We start from the raw sequence: 17,207 nt of genomic DNA, 5'->3' as shown, positions 1-17,207 counted from the left end.
ATCTATCATGAAATTCATCTGGAAAAATAAGAGACCCAGAATAGCTAAAGCAATCCTTAGCAAGAAGAGTGAAGCTGGTGGCATTACTATTCCAGACCTAAAACTATACTACAGAGTAATAGTAAAAAAAAAAACAGCATGGTATTTGCACCAAAATAGACCTGTAGACCAATGGTACAGAATAGAGGATACAAAGTCTAACCCACATAACTTCAATTATCTTATATTAGAGCAAGGTGTCAAAAACATACATTGAAGAAAAGATAGCTTCTTCAACAGATGATACTGGGAAAACTACAAATCCACAGGCAACAAAATGAAATTAAACCTCTCTCTTTCACCGTGCACAAAACTCAAAGTAGATCAAGGACCTAGGAATTAAACCAGGCACCTCACCTAATGGAAGAAAAAGTAGGCCGAAATCTCCATCATATTGAATTAGGCCCCAACTTTCTTAATAAAATTCTAGTAGTGCAAGAATTAAAACCAAGAATCAGTAAATGGGATAGATTCAAACTAAAAAGCTTCTCACCAATAAACAATCAGTGAGGTGAATAGAAAGCCTACAGAATGGGAGCAAATCTTTACCACAAGCACATCAGAGCACTAATCTCTAGGACGCATAAAGTGCTCAAAAACCTTAACACCAAAAAACCAAATAACCCAATCAATAAATGGGCCAAAGAACTGAACAGACATTTCTCAGAAAAAGATATACATTTGATCAACCAATATATGAAAAAATGTTCAACATCACTAGTAATTGGAGAAATGCAAATCAAAACTACTCTAACGTTTCATCTCACTCCAGTCAGAATGGCAGCTATCAAGAATACAAACAACAATAAGTGTTGGCGAGGATGTGGGGGAAAGGCCACATTCATACATTGCTGATGGGACTGCAAATTGGTGCGCCAATTCAGAAAGCAGTATGTAGACTCCTTGGAAAACTTAGAATGGAACCACCATTTGACCCAGCTATCCCACTCTTCAACTTATATTACCTTTAATTTTATGTACATATTTTTGATTGAGTTTTCCTGTAGCTACAATGAATTCATGCATAAATTTTTATTAAGTTTGTGTAAATCTATACACTAATTTGGAAAATATTAATATCTATATTATATTAAATCTTCCAATTCATGAAACTTTATATACATCTTCATGTATTTAGGTCTTCTTTAATGTTTGATTATTTTATACATTTTCTAATACAGATTCTGAACATATTTTGTTATATTTATACTTAAGATTTAATTTTTTGTTATTGTATATAATATTTTTTTAAGGTTTAGTGTCCAAATTTTTGTTAGTGAATAGAACTAGTAAACACTTTTATATCTTAATCTTCATTCTGTTATTACGTTAACTCTACTTACTAATTCTAGACTTGTTCTGGTTTTTGTTTGTTTGTTTTTTGTTTTTTTAGATTTCTTGACATTTCCTATGTAAACACTAATGATGCCTATGAGTAGTCTTATCTTTTTTTCCTTTTTAATCTGAATACCTTTCTTATATGTTTATTTTTATTGTCCTTTTGGACTGGCTAAAACTAGCAGTATGGCCCTGAATAAGAGTGGTGAGAGAAATAGTCTTATTTTGTTCATGATCTTAGGGTAAAATTCAATGCTTAATGATTAAGAATGAAGTTAACTATAGGTATTTCTGTAGATGCCCTTTATCAAACTGAGGAAGTTTTCTTCTATTTCTAATTTGTCATGAATATTGAATTTTATCAAGTCCTTTTTTCTACCTGTCTAGACATGATCATCTTTGTCTTTGAAGCCTGGCATGTGAATTACATCAGATAATTTTCAACTAATGTTGCATTTATGGGACAAATCTTACACGTTAAAATGCATTCTTGTTTTTATATGTTGATTTTTTTATCGAAGGTAATATTCCCTGTTCTGAAATCTGCTTTGTGTGATAGTCTTATGTCATTCTATCTTTTTTGAATAATGATTGAATCATTTATTTTTTCCTGTCCTTTCATTTTTAATCCATCTGGATAACTATACTTTATGTAGGTTTCTTGTAGGCAGCATATACTTGATCTCCATATTTTAACTAGAGTTTTTAGGCAATTTACATTTAAATTAATTATTGATACACACACACAAACACACACACACACATATGTTGGAGCTTATCATTATCTCTCTTTTCTTCTTCCTCTTCCTCTTCTTCTTCTAATCACATTTCCCCTTTTCTTCTTTCTTTTTAATTATTTTGATTACTTTTTGTAGCTTTTGTTTTTCCTTTTCTTTTTTTTTTTTTTTTGGTAGTGGGTGGGGATTGAAACCAGGGATGTTTAACTACTAAGTGACATTCCTCGGCCCTTTTTATTTTTTTGTTTTGAGATAGTGTCTCACTAATTTACTGAGAGCTTCACTAAGTTGCTGAGGTTGGCTTTGAACTTGTGCTCCTCCTGCCTCAGCCCCTTGAGCTGCTGGGATTTCAGGCATGTACCATCACACCGGGCTTTAGCTTTGGCTTTTATGTTTCCTTTCAATGCTGTCCAAGTGCTTATCCATATTTATTGGGTTATTTTTGTTTTTTTAATGTTCATCTTTGTTAATTTTACCCTGACTATTAAAATGAGGTATTCTGGATCAAAAATGAATCACTTTTATTTTTATCTTTTTTCTTTATGTGGTACTAGCGGTTGAACTCAGAGCCTCACACATGCTAGGCAAGCACAAGTGTGTGTATATATATGAGCATCTATAATACACATATATCTACAAACATATTATTGCTATTATTATTTTACATAAACTTTTATCTATGAGATAAATTGAAAATAATCAAAATAAAAGTTTTAATTTTACTTTCATATATTCATTTCTGATGTTCTCCTTTATTTTTGTCTTTTATTCATCCATGTTTCTGATCCATATTATTTTCCTTGTCTTTGAAGAACTTCTTTTGACCTTTCTTACAAAGAAAGTCTCCTGGGGGGGAAAAATGGCCTCAATTTGTGCTTTCTTGAGAAAGTCCGTCATGTCTGAGGAAAAATTTCACAGGGTACAGAATTCTAGAGTGATGCCTTTTTTTTTTCTTGCCAACAATGTAAATATTTCATTACAATTTCTTCTTGTTTACATGGCTGCTGAGAAGAAGGGGTATGATTCTTATGTTTGATCTTCTATAGGTATGATTTTTTCCCTTGCTTTTTAAAAAATTTTTCCTTATTTTTTGAAATTTAATATGAGACACCTGTTTGTAGTTTTCTGATATTTTCCCTGCTTATTGTTTTTTGGGGATTAATGGATTTGTGGTTTTGTGTCTGACATGAATTTGGGGGATATTTCTCATTCTTACTTCAAATATTACTTTAAATATTATACCTGTTCTTTTTTCTCTTATCCATCTAATATTCCTATGTAACATCATATATAGTTGTTACACATGTTTTGGATATTCTTTTTTTATCATTGCTTTCCAGTTTAGGTTTTTACTGAGATATCATTAAACTTAGAGATACTTTGCTCAGCCATATCCAGTCTACAGTGAACTCATCAAAGTTCTTCTTCATTTCTGCTACAGTGTTTACTTATTTATTTATTTTAATTTCAGCACGTCTTTTAAATTATTTTTTTTCAAAATTTCTATCTCTTTGCTTGCTTACATTATATATATGTCCTTGAATGTTTTCTACTTTTTTCCATTAAAGTCCTATGTCAATCAGTTTTCATTGGTGCAATAAAATAGAGATAATGAAATTAAAAGGAGGAAAAGTTTATTTTGGCTCACAGTTTCAGAGATTTCAGGTCATGATCACTTGGCCCTGTTGCTTTCAGTCTGTGGTGAAGCCCCCATATTGTGGCAGGGAGTGTAGTATTATAGATAAAACTGCTCACTTCATGTCACTTAAAATGCAGAAAGAGGAAGAGGAAGAGACTAGAATCTATCCCATAATCTCCTTAAAGTTCACATCCCCAGGGATCTAAGACCTTTTCCTAAACCCGATCCCCAGAGCACCACAGGCTAGGCACCAAGCCTTTAATACACAGCCTCTGAAGGATATTTCATACCCAAATTATAGCATTCTACCCTGGGCCTTCAAAAGTTCATGTCCATCTCACAATGCAAAAGTCACTCGGTTCATCCTCCAACAATCCCCAAACTCTAAAAAGTTGTAGCATTGCTTCAAAGTTCAAGTCTACAGTCTATTCTGAGACTCAAGGCAAACTCAGCTATAGCCCTCATAAAAATCAAAACTCAAACAATTTCCAAAACTCAATAGTTCAGAATAAACAATCCTATTCCAAAAGGGAAGAATAGGAAAAGAATAAGCAGGTATCAAATCAAAGCAAGAACAAAGCACAGCAGGACAAACCTTAACTCCTATAGCTGCACATTCACCATCCATGGCACAGGTGAGGTGATGTGAGCCTTAAGGACCTTGAGCAGTCCCATTTCTGTGACTTCGCAGAGGCCTCAGCATAGTAATTATAGCTTTTAAAATTTCTGATCTGATAATTCCAACATTCCTGCCTTATGTGACAGGTGCTGATGCCCATTCATCTTCTTCAAATTGCCTTTTAATATGCTTTGCAATTTTTTTGTTGAAAGATGAACATGATGTTCTAGGTACAAGGAATTCTAGTCAGTGTCTGTTAGTAATGTGGTGGTGAGGTGCGAGGTGAGGAGAAAGTTCTTTTGTCTTTCAGTGAGTCCTTGGACTGGGAACCTTAGTAGTACTTCTTGGTTTCTTTCCCCCTTAGATTGCTCAGGATGGCTAGAGGGAGCTGGAGCTGAGTATTTCTTTCTTTTTTTTTTTTTTTATTGGTTGTTCAAAACATTACAGAGCTCAAGACATAAAAATAGGAAAAGAAGAAATTAAATTATCGCTATTTGCAGATGACATGATAATTTACTTAACAGACCCAAAAGGATCTACAAAGAAGCTGCTAGAGTTAATAAATGAATTCAGCAAAGTGGCAGGATATAAAATCAACACGCACAAATCAAAGGCATTCCTGTATATCAGCAACAAAACCTCTGAAATGGAAATAAGGAAAACCACTCCATTCACAATATCCTCAAAGAAAATAAGATACTTGGGAATCAACCTAACAAAAGAGGTGAAAGATTTATACAATGAAAACTACAGAACCTTAAAGAGAGAGATAGAAGAAGATCTCAGAAGATGGAAAAATGTACCCTGTTCATGGATAGGCAGAACTAACATCATCAAAATGGCGATATTACCCAAAGTTCTCTACAGGTTTAATGCGATGCCAATCAGAATCCCAAAGACATTTCTTGTAGAAATAGATAAAGCAATCATGAAATTCATATGGAAAAACAAAAGACCCAGAATAGCAAAAGCAATTCTAAGCAGGAAGTGTGAATCTGGAGGTATAGCGATACCAGAGCTCAAACTGTACTACAAAGCAATAGTAACAAAAACAGCATGGTACTGGTACCAAAACAGGCAGGTGGACCAATGGTACAGAATAGAGGACATAGAGACTAATCCACAAAGTTACAACTATCTTATATTTGATAAAGGGGCTAAAAACATGCAATGGAGGAAGGATAGCTGAGTATTTCTTTTTACTCAAGGTGATTTAAGTTCTGGTAAATTTCCAGCAGGCAACGTTCTGGCAAACAGTTTCTTTGAGGATAGACCTTGTTAAGAAGAACAGAATGTTCTGGATTATTTTAACATAGTTCCTTTTATCCACCTCGTGTCTTGTGTCTTAAGTATGAGGAGATTTTTTTTCTCTGATACTCACTTGGGCTTCTGGATATGGAACCCCCAAAGTGTGGAGGCTCCTGCTGTTTTTAATTCTCAGACTTGTCCACACTGAGCCCCCAGTAATTTATCAATTGCAGTTCTGGTTTTTCCCCCACCCTGACACTTACTTGTTCCTGAGGAGGTTTTTATTCCAGGAAAGAGTGATTCTCTTAATTTTTCAGTCTCTCCAGTTTGAAGAGCAGCAGTTTGCTCTGTGACCTCACTCTTCAGCAGATCTCAGAAACATTTTTAGTTTTTAGTTGGGGCTTTCTCTTTGTTGTCAGAATGGTGACCAATAAGCTCCTATTTGCAAGACACAAACTGCAGGTCTCTCTCCACTTTTGATTCCCAGGATGCCCCCTACTGGTCTATAGGGTAGTGAGTTGGGGCTTTGCTCTCACACTGTAGGGGGCTCGCTCCTTCAGTGTCTCTGGGCTTAGTGTCTCTGGGGAGAGGATAGAGCTTTTTGTCTTTGCTGGCAGGTCCTGATGTAGGATAAGCCATGGCTGTGGACAGGGAGGTTAAGTGGCACTGAATCTTTCCAGGCTGTCTCTTGGTGGAAGAGTGCCCTGGGTTCCATTCCACAGGATTGCTGCAGAGTCAAGGAGGAGGAGAGTGAACCCAGCTTCTTTGCTGACATTCACTGGTGACAGGTTGGGGAGTCAATGCTTTGTGGAGGGGGCAGGGAACTGCTTTCTTCTGGGTTTGTTTATAATGGAGCTGGAGGATAGTCCATTTCAGAGCTCCAAGACTCCTTTTCTGGGCCTCAGGCTAGGCATAGCTGGCTTGCTTTATTTATTTATTTTTTTTCCTTTGTTGTTCATAGGCAGTTCCACATTCGGGGCTGCTCTAGGGACCAGGCCAGAATATATAGCAGGCAAAATAAACAAACAAATAAGCAACAGTAACAAAACCCCAGACTCCCAAACAAGGAATTCACCATCAGGTTTTCGCTCAAGGTCTGATAGTTTGATAGTCTTTGGATAGTTTTAGCCTAACTTTAATTTTTTTTTTCCACAAAAATTAGTGGAAAACATAAGGTGGAACTAATCTCCAGAATAATGTTTAAACTGAATGGAGCAAATAAATTGCAATTTACTGAAAGAAAAAGTTTAAGGTAGCATTATTAACAAGTCAGTGGGACCAGAGTCTGCAGGCTAAAGACTTAATTTCTCTTCTCAAATAGTTGCTTTCCCTAGGGGCCTGACCTACCTGGAGCAGTAACTTAGTAGCTCAGTACTCCTTTTCATCCTGGCTCCTCCTCCTCACCTCCTCTTCCTTAAGTGTGTTGGTCATTGTGATATTTTTTCAGTAGAAAAAAGAATTTCACAAAATTTTTTGGAATATATGATCTTTGTGTGCTTTTGTAGTATCTTGTTTTTAAAGGACTCTGTATTCTGTGATAACCTGAAAATGAAATTTTTGCCTGATGTAAGTGTTGGCAAAAGGTGATTCTGGTTGCTTAGAATTTTAATTTCTTGCCTCTAGAAGATTACCTCCAACATTTTCGGCAGACTCAGCTGATCAAAGAATGAAGATTACATATGCACAGTTTTTATTATCAACCCAAATGCTTAGTTTTCTTTTTTTTCTTGTTAGAATGCAAAGAGAAGTGTCAACCTATTCAAATGTATGTTGTACTCTTATGTGTTTCTGCTGACACCCTCTTCACTGCATGTAACGGGGGAGTTCAAATGAGCCAGATAGGCAGTTAAAGTGGGAAAATAAAGAAAATGTGCCAGAATTATTGGCATTGAGCAAAAATTTTGTTCCTGAGTCTTGGAGTATTTACAACACATAAGGATGTTTCTCAGTCCTTAACTCTTTAACAACTCTTTTTACGTGAATTAAACAATTAACTCTTTATTGAATATAAAGAAATCAATCATTTCATTCATATTAGGTTTGACTTCTCTTTATTGGGAAAATTATAGAGAGCCAGCATTCTTTACCAGGTTTTCTCTAATTCATCCTAGATTTGCTTAGTAAATTGATATTTAATATTGCCTGATATGTTTATACTGATTATGTAACCAACCCTATTAAGTGCCCAGACATCAATATTTAATTTTCAGAGTTCTCTGTGGTGAATGCCAGATTCCATTTTAACTTCTTGAACTAAGCAAAAGGGCTTTAGTTCTTTGAAAGTTTCATTTTGGGGGGAAAAAATGAAATATTGTTTTTTACATCTGGTAAAAATACCTATGTTTTCCTAGTTTCCCCCCAAGTAAGAATTTTATGAGGGTATTACCTTACATAACACTAAATTAAGCAGATATTCCATTAAATTTACTTCATCAAAATAATATTTCAGCATACTTTATGTTCTTTTCTGTTCTTATTATTAGAAAATTGAGCCTTAGAATACCTTTTGTAAATTTGAGATGGCGTTATTCTTGCAGATCCCAATACAAGTGAGGGCCTTCTGTAACTCTTGAGTAATAAGATCTATTTTAACAGTTAATTAATCTTTGAAAGCCTAGCAAGCAGCTAGACACCTGGGAAATTTTGGTGGTAGTTCAAGGAGTTCTTAAGAAAATTGTGTCTGAAATCTGTTCGTCTGGGACTTATGAGACAAAATTAGCAGGAATCAAAGTCATGCTTCTTGTTCACTGGTTTCCTTGCTACAGGAAGGACTTTTCATTACAAAGATATCTACAGGAGAAAGTTGGGCTCCCTGATTTCATTCTTTCATTTGTAGCTTAAGTTTCAGCTTGTTTAATAATTCTACTAATTATCCTGGGAACTTGGAGATATTTAAAATACTGTATGGAAAACCTAGGCCAGCGTTCATATACAATATGTTCATTTGAAGGCTGTTCTGACCAAAGCATCACTTTCTGTTTTCCAACTTAGCTATTTTGTTTACTATTTTAGAAGTGGTTCCTTCAATATTGGATACATTTCCATAAAGTGAAAGATCCCTGTGTGGAATTACAATTCCACACAGCATTAAGTGCCTACTGGATTTAAATAGCTGTAAAACTATAGAATATTTCCTGAGTACTGATGTGAATATTGATGAAGATGTGGACTCCCTCTGATAGTTCCCTAGACTTCCCCAATGTCAAAGGAAATGAAAAAGCAGCATCTTCTTCCTACCACAAAGTGATTCCTTGTATCAAATGAGGGTGCTTGATTTAAACTAATTTTTCTAAAATTAAAATTCTTAAAAGCATAATTGAAAACTGTAGGTAGTTTAGCCCAATGAAGCCTTGAAATATTGTAAATCCATTAAAATATGTACAAAAATCACCATACTCTAGAAACAAAATGAAAGGCACTTACCAGACCTATTTTCATGACATGAATATACTGACTTGTGGTGAGACACTGACCTTTTAAGACATATTACATTCTTAGGAATTTAATGGCTATTTTATCACAGATGCTTCAGAGACTCTACATGGAAGGAATCATGCATGGGACTTTTGTTTGCTCCCCTTAGAAGACATTTGGTTAGCTTCTGTCCCTCAGATATTGCTAAGACACATTTTGATGCTTTCCTTTTAAATGACCCAGTTGTTAAAGTTCATATTGCATGCAGACTTTATCTATGGGTTGAGCACAGAAAATTGCCTCTCTTCCTTTATGGTATCTTTTTAACTGATAGAACAATACAGTATTTTATCTACTATAATAATGTGACTTATTTAGAAATGATGCAGATTTCTGAAAATAATGTTGTTTCACACAGATTTTTAAGAATTTATCTGAGTAGCCAAAACTATAAGGAATTGTGTGGTGTATTAATTCTGGTTTTAAAATATTACCTGCCACAAAAGAAAAAAAAATCAACATTTCCCCCATCTACTTCTAAAAGCCCTAATGCTAAAGATGGAAACATGAAAAAATTAAAATTACAAGGTGAAAAAGTGACAAATAGAAATTTTGACATTCAGTTTAAAGTTATAGTTATACTGGTTAAGTGACAAAATATCTGAATGATTGATTTTTTTTCAATGATTTGAACAGATTTCTACCTTGGCATTCTAGAAATTTAAGAACAAAGATTTATGATACTAACGAACACTTGAATAAATGTTTCTTTTAACAATTAAAATTCTAGTTAGCCAGGTAAAATAGTTATTCTTTATTCTTTATTAAGAGCCTGCTAAGTCCAAAGTAGAGGATCTAGCCTACCAAGCCTATATCTTGTCTGTTGTGGTGAAAATATTCTTTTTCATGACTGGCAACCGACTATAGTTAACCACCAAAACAAATATCTGGCAGTAAAATTTTTCTCTCTATTCTCAATAATTGCACTTTAAAGGTACATAATATTGTAACAAATAAGAAAGCTGCTGGGAGCATTTTGACAGCCCAAATAGTAGCAATGGGAGATTGTGGTTCTGCATAGTCTGCACAGTGTGCATTCAGCAGTAGGTAGCTTTTTAGACAGCAGCAAAGAGAAAATGATCATCTTTACATCAGCAAATAAGATAAAACAAATGTTACAGAAATCAGTTATTCAACATGTGCTATCCTCAGCACTGTAGGACTTAAAAGCTTCACGGATGGAAATACTAACGATCTGGTACTTTGAACTGGATACTTACAACTGGGAGGAGTAAGATTGATCTGTATGTTTTTTTGGGGGGAGCAGTGTGAAGTAGTACATTGGTTTTATGCAAACCATTCTGGAAGTTCATTTAGTCTTCCAGGATTTCAGAGAAACCTCATTTTCAATTCAGCTTAGTTAATTAACGATCTTCATGCAAAGTTTGGGACTTGAAAGTGGGGTGTCTCAGATTTTCCTTTCCCTCATTTCTCTGGCTGTGTCTTGTTAATCTACTTCAACACTTGTTTCTTTTTCATAAGGCCATTAGATGGTGGAGTTCCTTAAGACATTTAGTTTTTCTTTTCATTACTTTTTCCCTAAATGATCTCATTCCAGTCAATAGCTTCCCTTAACATCTATACATGAATGATGTCTAAATGAGATCTGCACATTAAACCAGTCCTCCATCCCTATATCTAACTGTCTGTTGTCTTAAAAGGACCTCTTTAGTGGGAAATTTCCAAAATAATACATGATCTTTCTTCCTAAGCCTAGTCCTTACTAGCCTTTTCTGGTTTAGCAATTGGTACCACCATCCAGCCAGCTGCTCAAGCCACAAAATAAGAATGATCCACATCCTATTTGTCATCACATTTTTTTCCCAATTAACTTATAAAGAAAACTTCTTGACACTCACTACCATAACCTGCATCCACCACAGGAGCCTCTCAGGTGATTGTCTGGCATAAATTGTGACACCCACCATCAACAATCCTCTATTTTCTACACTGAAGTCAAAGTAAGAGTTTTTTTTTTTTTTTTCCAAAACCCACTCTAAAGTGAAAGGAGCCAATCTGAAAAGTCAACATGTGGTATGATTTTAACTCTCTGACATGGTGAAAATGACTTTGGAGACAGTAAAAGGATCATTGCTGCCAGGGTAAAGGTAAAGATGAATAGGCAAAGCACAGGGAGTTTTAAGGGCAGTGAATTTATAGTGTATGATATGACAATGGTGGACTATGCCTTACGTATTTGTCAGAACCTATAGAATACACAAGAAAAGTGAACCATATATAAACTATGGACCAGGGTAATAATGATGTGTCAGTGTTAGTTCATTAGTTATAATGAATGTTACCATCCTGGGCAGATTCTTGGGGGAGGCTCCATGTATGTAACAATGGAGGTAGTATGGGAATTCTCTTCTTTCTGTTCAGTTCACTATAAATCTAAAAATACTCTAAACAAATAAAGTGTATTTATAAAATTCAGTCTGATCTTGCATCTTTTCCTCAACTCCTAGAAGTGCTTTATTGCCCACCTCCCAGTGTTGCTGAAGCAATGAATGGTTGGACTAAGTCCTTGGCATGGCTCCCATCCACCTCTGCAGCCTCATCTCCTCGTGTACCATTCTCATTCTGCCTTCCAGCCAGGCTGGTCTCCCTCAGGTCTGAAGGAGACAAGTGTAATTTTGGGTCTTACCTCTTTAACCTCCCCCCCCTTGCCTAATCAATATCTTCTTGTTCTTCAGATCTGCTCATTGTCATTTCCTAATGGAAGACTTCTTTGAGGTCAACAGCCTGTGTGAAGTTCACTGCTTTTGCTATATTTCACACATAAAACCTAAATTACTTCCCTAGAACCCTTACATACACACTCTCTCCCCCCACCTCTCTCTTTCTCTCTCTTTATTTATACACATACATATATATACACATTATATATGTATATATAATGTGTATATATATTTGGATTATACAGAGGGACTTTATTTTTATAAACAAATCATTTACAAAGAATACAAGTAACAATAAATGTTTGCAAGGATGTGGGAGACAAAGGTACACTCATACATTGCTAGTGGGACTGCCAATAGGTGCAACCACTCTGGAAAGCAGTATGGCAATTCCACACAAAACTAGGAATAGAACCACCCTTTGACCCAGTTATACCACTCCTCAGTATATATCCAAAGGAGTTAAAATCGGCTTACAACAGTGACACAGCCACATCAGTGTATAGCAGCTCAATTCACCACTTTATATTTAAACCTTCATGAAAGATAAATATTCATGAGTGTGTATTAATATCTGTCTTCCCTACAAGACTTAAGTACCATGAAGGATACTTTGTCTAATCTTTCTCTCTACTGAACCTAGTGCACTAGTTCTACAACACCAGGGACATTCAGTAAATATTTGTTGAAAGAATAAATAGAAGAAAGAAGAAAGACTGCTCTAGTGAACTGCTGGAATCAAGTTTGTTTGCTGTTCTCTCTAGCCATTAGACATTTGAAACCACTGCAATATAAATTAATCCCTCAGAAGAGGATTTTTTGAATATGCATTTTAAAAATCTCATGACAGCAGAATTTTTCTGACCTTAAGCATCTGTATTTCATGTGGTTATCTCTGGATTCCTAGGATTCTTGATAGTGACTCTGCTGAGTAAGGCCTTGAGAGCTGAGGGTAAGCCACATGGCTTCTCGTTGGTGATGATTATCTGGTGTGGGGACATCTTTCATGTCCAGCCTCTTCTTTCAAATCCCGGAATAATCCTTTCTTATTGAGTGGCCACTTGGGGAATGGAATGTTCTGGTCATTGTACACCGAATTCCTTGTTTGACATGGATTCCTTTAAAAGTTGTCCTTTGGTAGCCACGTCAACATCAAATCACCGTGTTTGAGGAGGCCTGTTGTACTTTGTTGACGTGTGGTTTCCAAGGCAAATTTTCTCTGACCTCATTAATAAAATATTAAGATGAAGAAACAATTCCCTTCCTTTCCAGGTAAGCTAAGCAATTTATTTTAATTACTGTCAGCCTTTAGTAACTACCATAGGGTTCCTAACCATTTACCTCAGTAATAATGATGTGACTTTGCAGTAGATTTTCAGCAGTCAGCTATGGATTTGGAGGTTCTCTGACATTTACTTTTTTTTCCTATGTTAAAATTGTGTATACATATATATGCACATATATATATATATATATATATATATATATATTCTGAGATTATCTTTTCTCATTGCAGTCTGTTCTTTCCCATGGTACTGTGGCAGACTGTGCTGTGGTTGGCAAGGAAGACCCTCTGAAAGGTCATGTCCCCTTTGCACTCTGTGTGTTGAAGAAAGGTGAGGCACCTTTGTCCTTCCTGGTTGTTTGGGCCTGAATGATGAACTCAGGTTAATTCTGCGTTTACTATCTCAAACTCCTCCCTAGACATAAATGCAACAGAGGAACAAGTTCTGGAAGAAATTGTGAAACATGTTAGACAGAGCATTGGCCCTGTGGCTGCTTTTCGAAATGCAGTGTTTGTCAAACAGTTACCCAAAACCAGATCTGGAAAAATTCCGCGATCTACTCTATCCGCCCTCGTCAATGGCAAGCCTTATAAGGTAAATGACCAAGGATGTTTAAGTCTGAGCTCTGAAATGTTTTTCACCATTTCTTTGGCATCAGCAAAACTCTTTAAAAATGTTCTACTCCGCATGAATTGTATCCATAGAAAACATACTAGACTGACTTTTAAAAATATATTAAAAGGGAAACCGCATATTTCCTCTCTGTAGGAATGAGGGTTTGAGTAAGAAAGGCAGATTAATTAAAATCATATGCTTTGATTATAGGAATCCCTGTGAAAATATTTTTCTATCAGTTATTATCTTAGTTAAATTCAAACATACTTGTAGAAACTGGATCATGTTGAATTTAAAGTACATTTTCCTTCATTCTAGCCATTAATGGTTATTAGTGAATGAGAAAGCAAAATATTTGAGGTTGGTAAGAGATGCTTAAAACTTTTTAATTGGTTGGCCCTCAGATCCCGTAGCTATTACTGTGTCCATAGGAATAATAGGTAAGAGCTCCGTCTCTGTCAAACCATGTCACAAAGGACACTGTGGAAAATGTCTGGCATCAGAGGGAGCATGTGGAGAGCAACTTGGGAGGAAAAAGTTCATTTTGTATTGAATGATTTTTAATGAATGCAATATTAATCCTTGCAGATGAGCAATAATCATTAAAGTCAATTAAAATGAAAAAAAACTTTCTAATTGATGTATGTCCTAATTATGTCTTCTATTTGAAGGGAAAATTATTTTAGGAAACTTTAGACTGATATAGTCTTTAAATTTGTATGCACATTATTTGTGCACAAGTACACATATTTTTATCAATAATATCTAATTAAAGCCAATGCAGCAGTAAGGTGTACTTGCATGAATAAATGTCAAAAATAAAAAAAAAATAAAACTCCCTATGGAAATATACAGAAAGGTTCTGAAAAGGAACTCCAGAGAAAGTACCATCCTAGGACCAATAGTTTTGCTAATTAAACCATTTATTTTGTTACTCTGAAAGACTATACATACATTTTTAAATATTAAGTTCAAAGTTTCTCATTTGTATATTTTTAACAGAAGTATTATAATTTAAGATGATATAGAAATACAACACTGCATATAATTGCTTTCATTATAAAGATCATTAAAAGGGTTCAAGGAAGAGCGTTTCTCTGACACTGAATTTCTTTCTAGGTAACTCCTACAATCGAAGACCCCAGCATTTTTGGGCACTTAGAAGAAGTGCTAAAGCAGGCATCATGACATTCTTTGTTTTCCAACTTTGAGTTAATAGGTTAGTTGGCATTATTTGAGCTGTTTTCCAGAAATGAATATTTAGATAGAAATTACTTGCCAGTTGAAATGTGAATTGTAAAGCTTGGTCTAAAGTGGTCTAAGCAAGAAGAGTGAAAGGATCTGTACCTTCTGTTCGATTTGACACAATTGATATCATTGTCAGTTGCCTGTAAAATGGCTCATCATGTGCTGTCTAGCACTTTTAGAAAAATCTATGTATTGTATAATTTTTTTAAAAATTGTACTCCCCCAAAACACACGAACTGAAAATTCCTCTCATATAGATGATTCCTGAAGTTTAAGATCCACAGCTTTGATCTACATTCAAATATTCAAGTCAAGGTCAGAAAATATTTTTTTTCTTATAGAAATTTTGAGTATGCCCTAATATTCTTCAGATACTCACATTGTGTTAAATGAAATAAGATGAACGGGGAATTTTAGGTAGTCATCCAGATGGACAAATTTTATCTAGGTAGGAGGACCTGTCTAGCCACATGAGTCTGGAGGGAAGGCGGGTGGCCAGGGATATAGTCCTGCTTTCAGCTCATCTGTCACTTCAGCAAGAGAAGTCACGGGTCTGGCAGAGAACCTAGAGTCATTCCATCCCATCTTCTCATCATGGAGATGAGGCCTCCTGAGAAGACCCACTCATGTCTCAGGTGCTTACTTGACTGTGTATTTTTTAATGACTCCAATTTCCTATGGAATCAAGGAAATGATATACAAGTGGAGTAGAGTGGCAAGGAAAACTCTTAAAGAAGAATTCCAAAAGCTTTTTCATTAAGTTAAAGATCAAGGGGCTTTTCAAGGAGTTACTATAACACCAGTGATCTTTTCATGTGAGTTTGAGCCATTTATCTCAAGTTTCAGGAAAATAAGGCTTGGTGGAGACTAGAGAGTACCTGTTCCATCAAGGGAACAGCCTCTACCCAGTCCCAGCAGAATATGGCCCAGGAGGGAAAAAGATCCCCTACTGTAAGAGCCTCCGATTTTTAAAAGAAACCAAAAACCCATTATTTCATGTGAAAATTCTAATTCTTAAATAAATAATGCATTTGAAAATTATTATGCCCAAACACATCTCTCCTTTTAGACTTCTATAAAATTATTAATCCTTTTAAAAAGAATTTGAAAAGGAGTCTTTAGTAAGTTTACAGTAATATACCAATCAACTTGAATAGATAAAAATAGATGATTAGCTATTTTGTTTACTTAGGGTTCTACATGCATCAGTTATCAAAGAATACATTTAATCCCAAAACATGTACCATGCCCAGTGAATCATGGAAGTTTCTCAAAGTATTTCTCAATTTTTCAGTCCTTTGTAAACATTATTATTAAAAGCAGATCTTTCTAACATAATAGTCCAGGTGAATGAAATATATGTGAGATATAATAGATGAAGGTTTATTGTTTGTGTTGTAAAGATTATTTACAACTTATATAAAAACATTCTGAAAATTTTAGCTCCTTTTGGACTGTATGTTACAAAATAAATGGCTTCTCCAAGGAAATTTCTATTTGCTTCAACTCCCTTCTTGATTGTTAGTCTTGAAAAATATATTTGACTTTAATTACTTTAGTATCCAGGATTAAACTAACTATATAGACATTTAATAACTTGAAGTTGCTGAGTTCTTTGAAATATCTTTTCTACTGGATGCATTTTATCAATTATCACAACTGTAGTACTTATAAATAAACTATTTTTAATATCAGCATTAAAATGTATTTCTTTATTTTTTTCACATGAGTCAGTTAATTTGAAATAGCAAATTCTTTAACTGACGGTGTATCATTGTTCATTAGAAAGTTAAAGTCTGGCAGGTCCAGGTCCAAGAATTGTGTAAAGTTTACTTTTTTTTTTTTTTTTTTGTTTTCCTGGCAACTAAATGTGAAAGGACATTTCAGCAAGAACACTTGGTTTATTTTCCAGTTAAATGGGTATGAAAAACAGTGCATAAGACCAAAGGAAGTAGTTATTTCTCATTGAGAAAATTTATCCCATTTGTAGGGTCAGAGAAAGTGCCATTAAATTCTTGTGATTAAAAATTGGTCAATAAAGGTATTTTCAAGTCATCAGACTTCTTATAATTTGGTAGGAAAATAAAGGAATTTTCTAGTTTAATACTTGACCACAAAACTCTTTTACTACATAGAACCTAAAATATTTTGAATTAAATGTACTTTGAAAAACACTAACTTAATGTTACTAAAAAATGCAATCATACTTATATTTGGTAAAATAAATTCTGCATGATCTACTTTTGGTCTTTTCCTGACACTTTATACTATAAGAAATTGAAA

General features: G+C 34.8%; 1 protein-coding gene across 1 annotated transcript in view; it reads left to right on the top strand.

The window, feature by feature from the left end:
• Positions 1–16,414, top strand: part of Acss3 (acyl-CoA synthetase short chain family member 3) — a 159,110-nt gene extending 142,696 nt beyond the window's left edge. Inside the window, exons 14-16 of the mRNA XM_005337999.5 lie at positions 13,292–13,391; positions 13,480–13,655; positions 14,796–16,414. Coding sequence (XP_005338056.2) covers positions 13,292–13,391; positions 13,480–13,655; positions 14,796–14,864 — 345 coding nt within the window. The 3' untranslated portion in view covers positions 14,865–16,414. The remainder of the gene's footprint in view (positions 1–13,291; positions 13,392–13,479; positions 13,656–14,795) is intronic.
• Positions 16,415–17,207: the final 793 nt, after the last annotated feature.

This window comes from Ictidomys tridecemlineatus, chromosome 6, assembly GCF_052094955.1.
Source record: "Ictidomys tridecemlineatus isolate mIctTri1 chromosome 6, mIctTri1.hap1, whole genome shotgun sequence".
Taxonomy (NCBI): Eukaryota; Metazoa; Chordata; class Mammalia; order Rodentia; family Sciuridae; genus Ictidomys; species Ictidomys tridecemlineatus.
The sequence above is the reverse complement of the archived record's forward strand: the minus strand, read 5'-3'. Positions and strand labels throughout refer to the sequence as shown.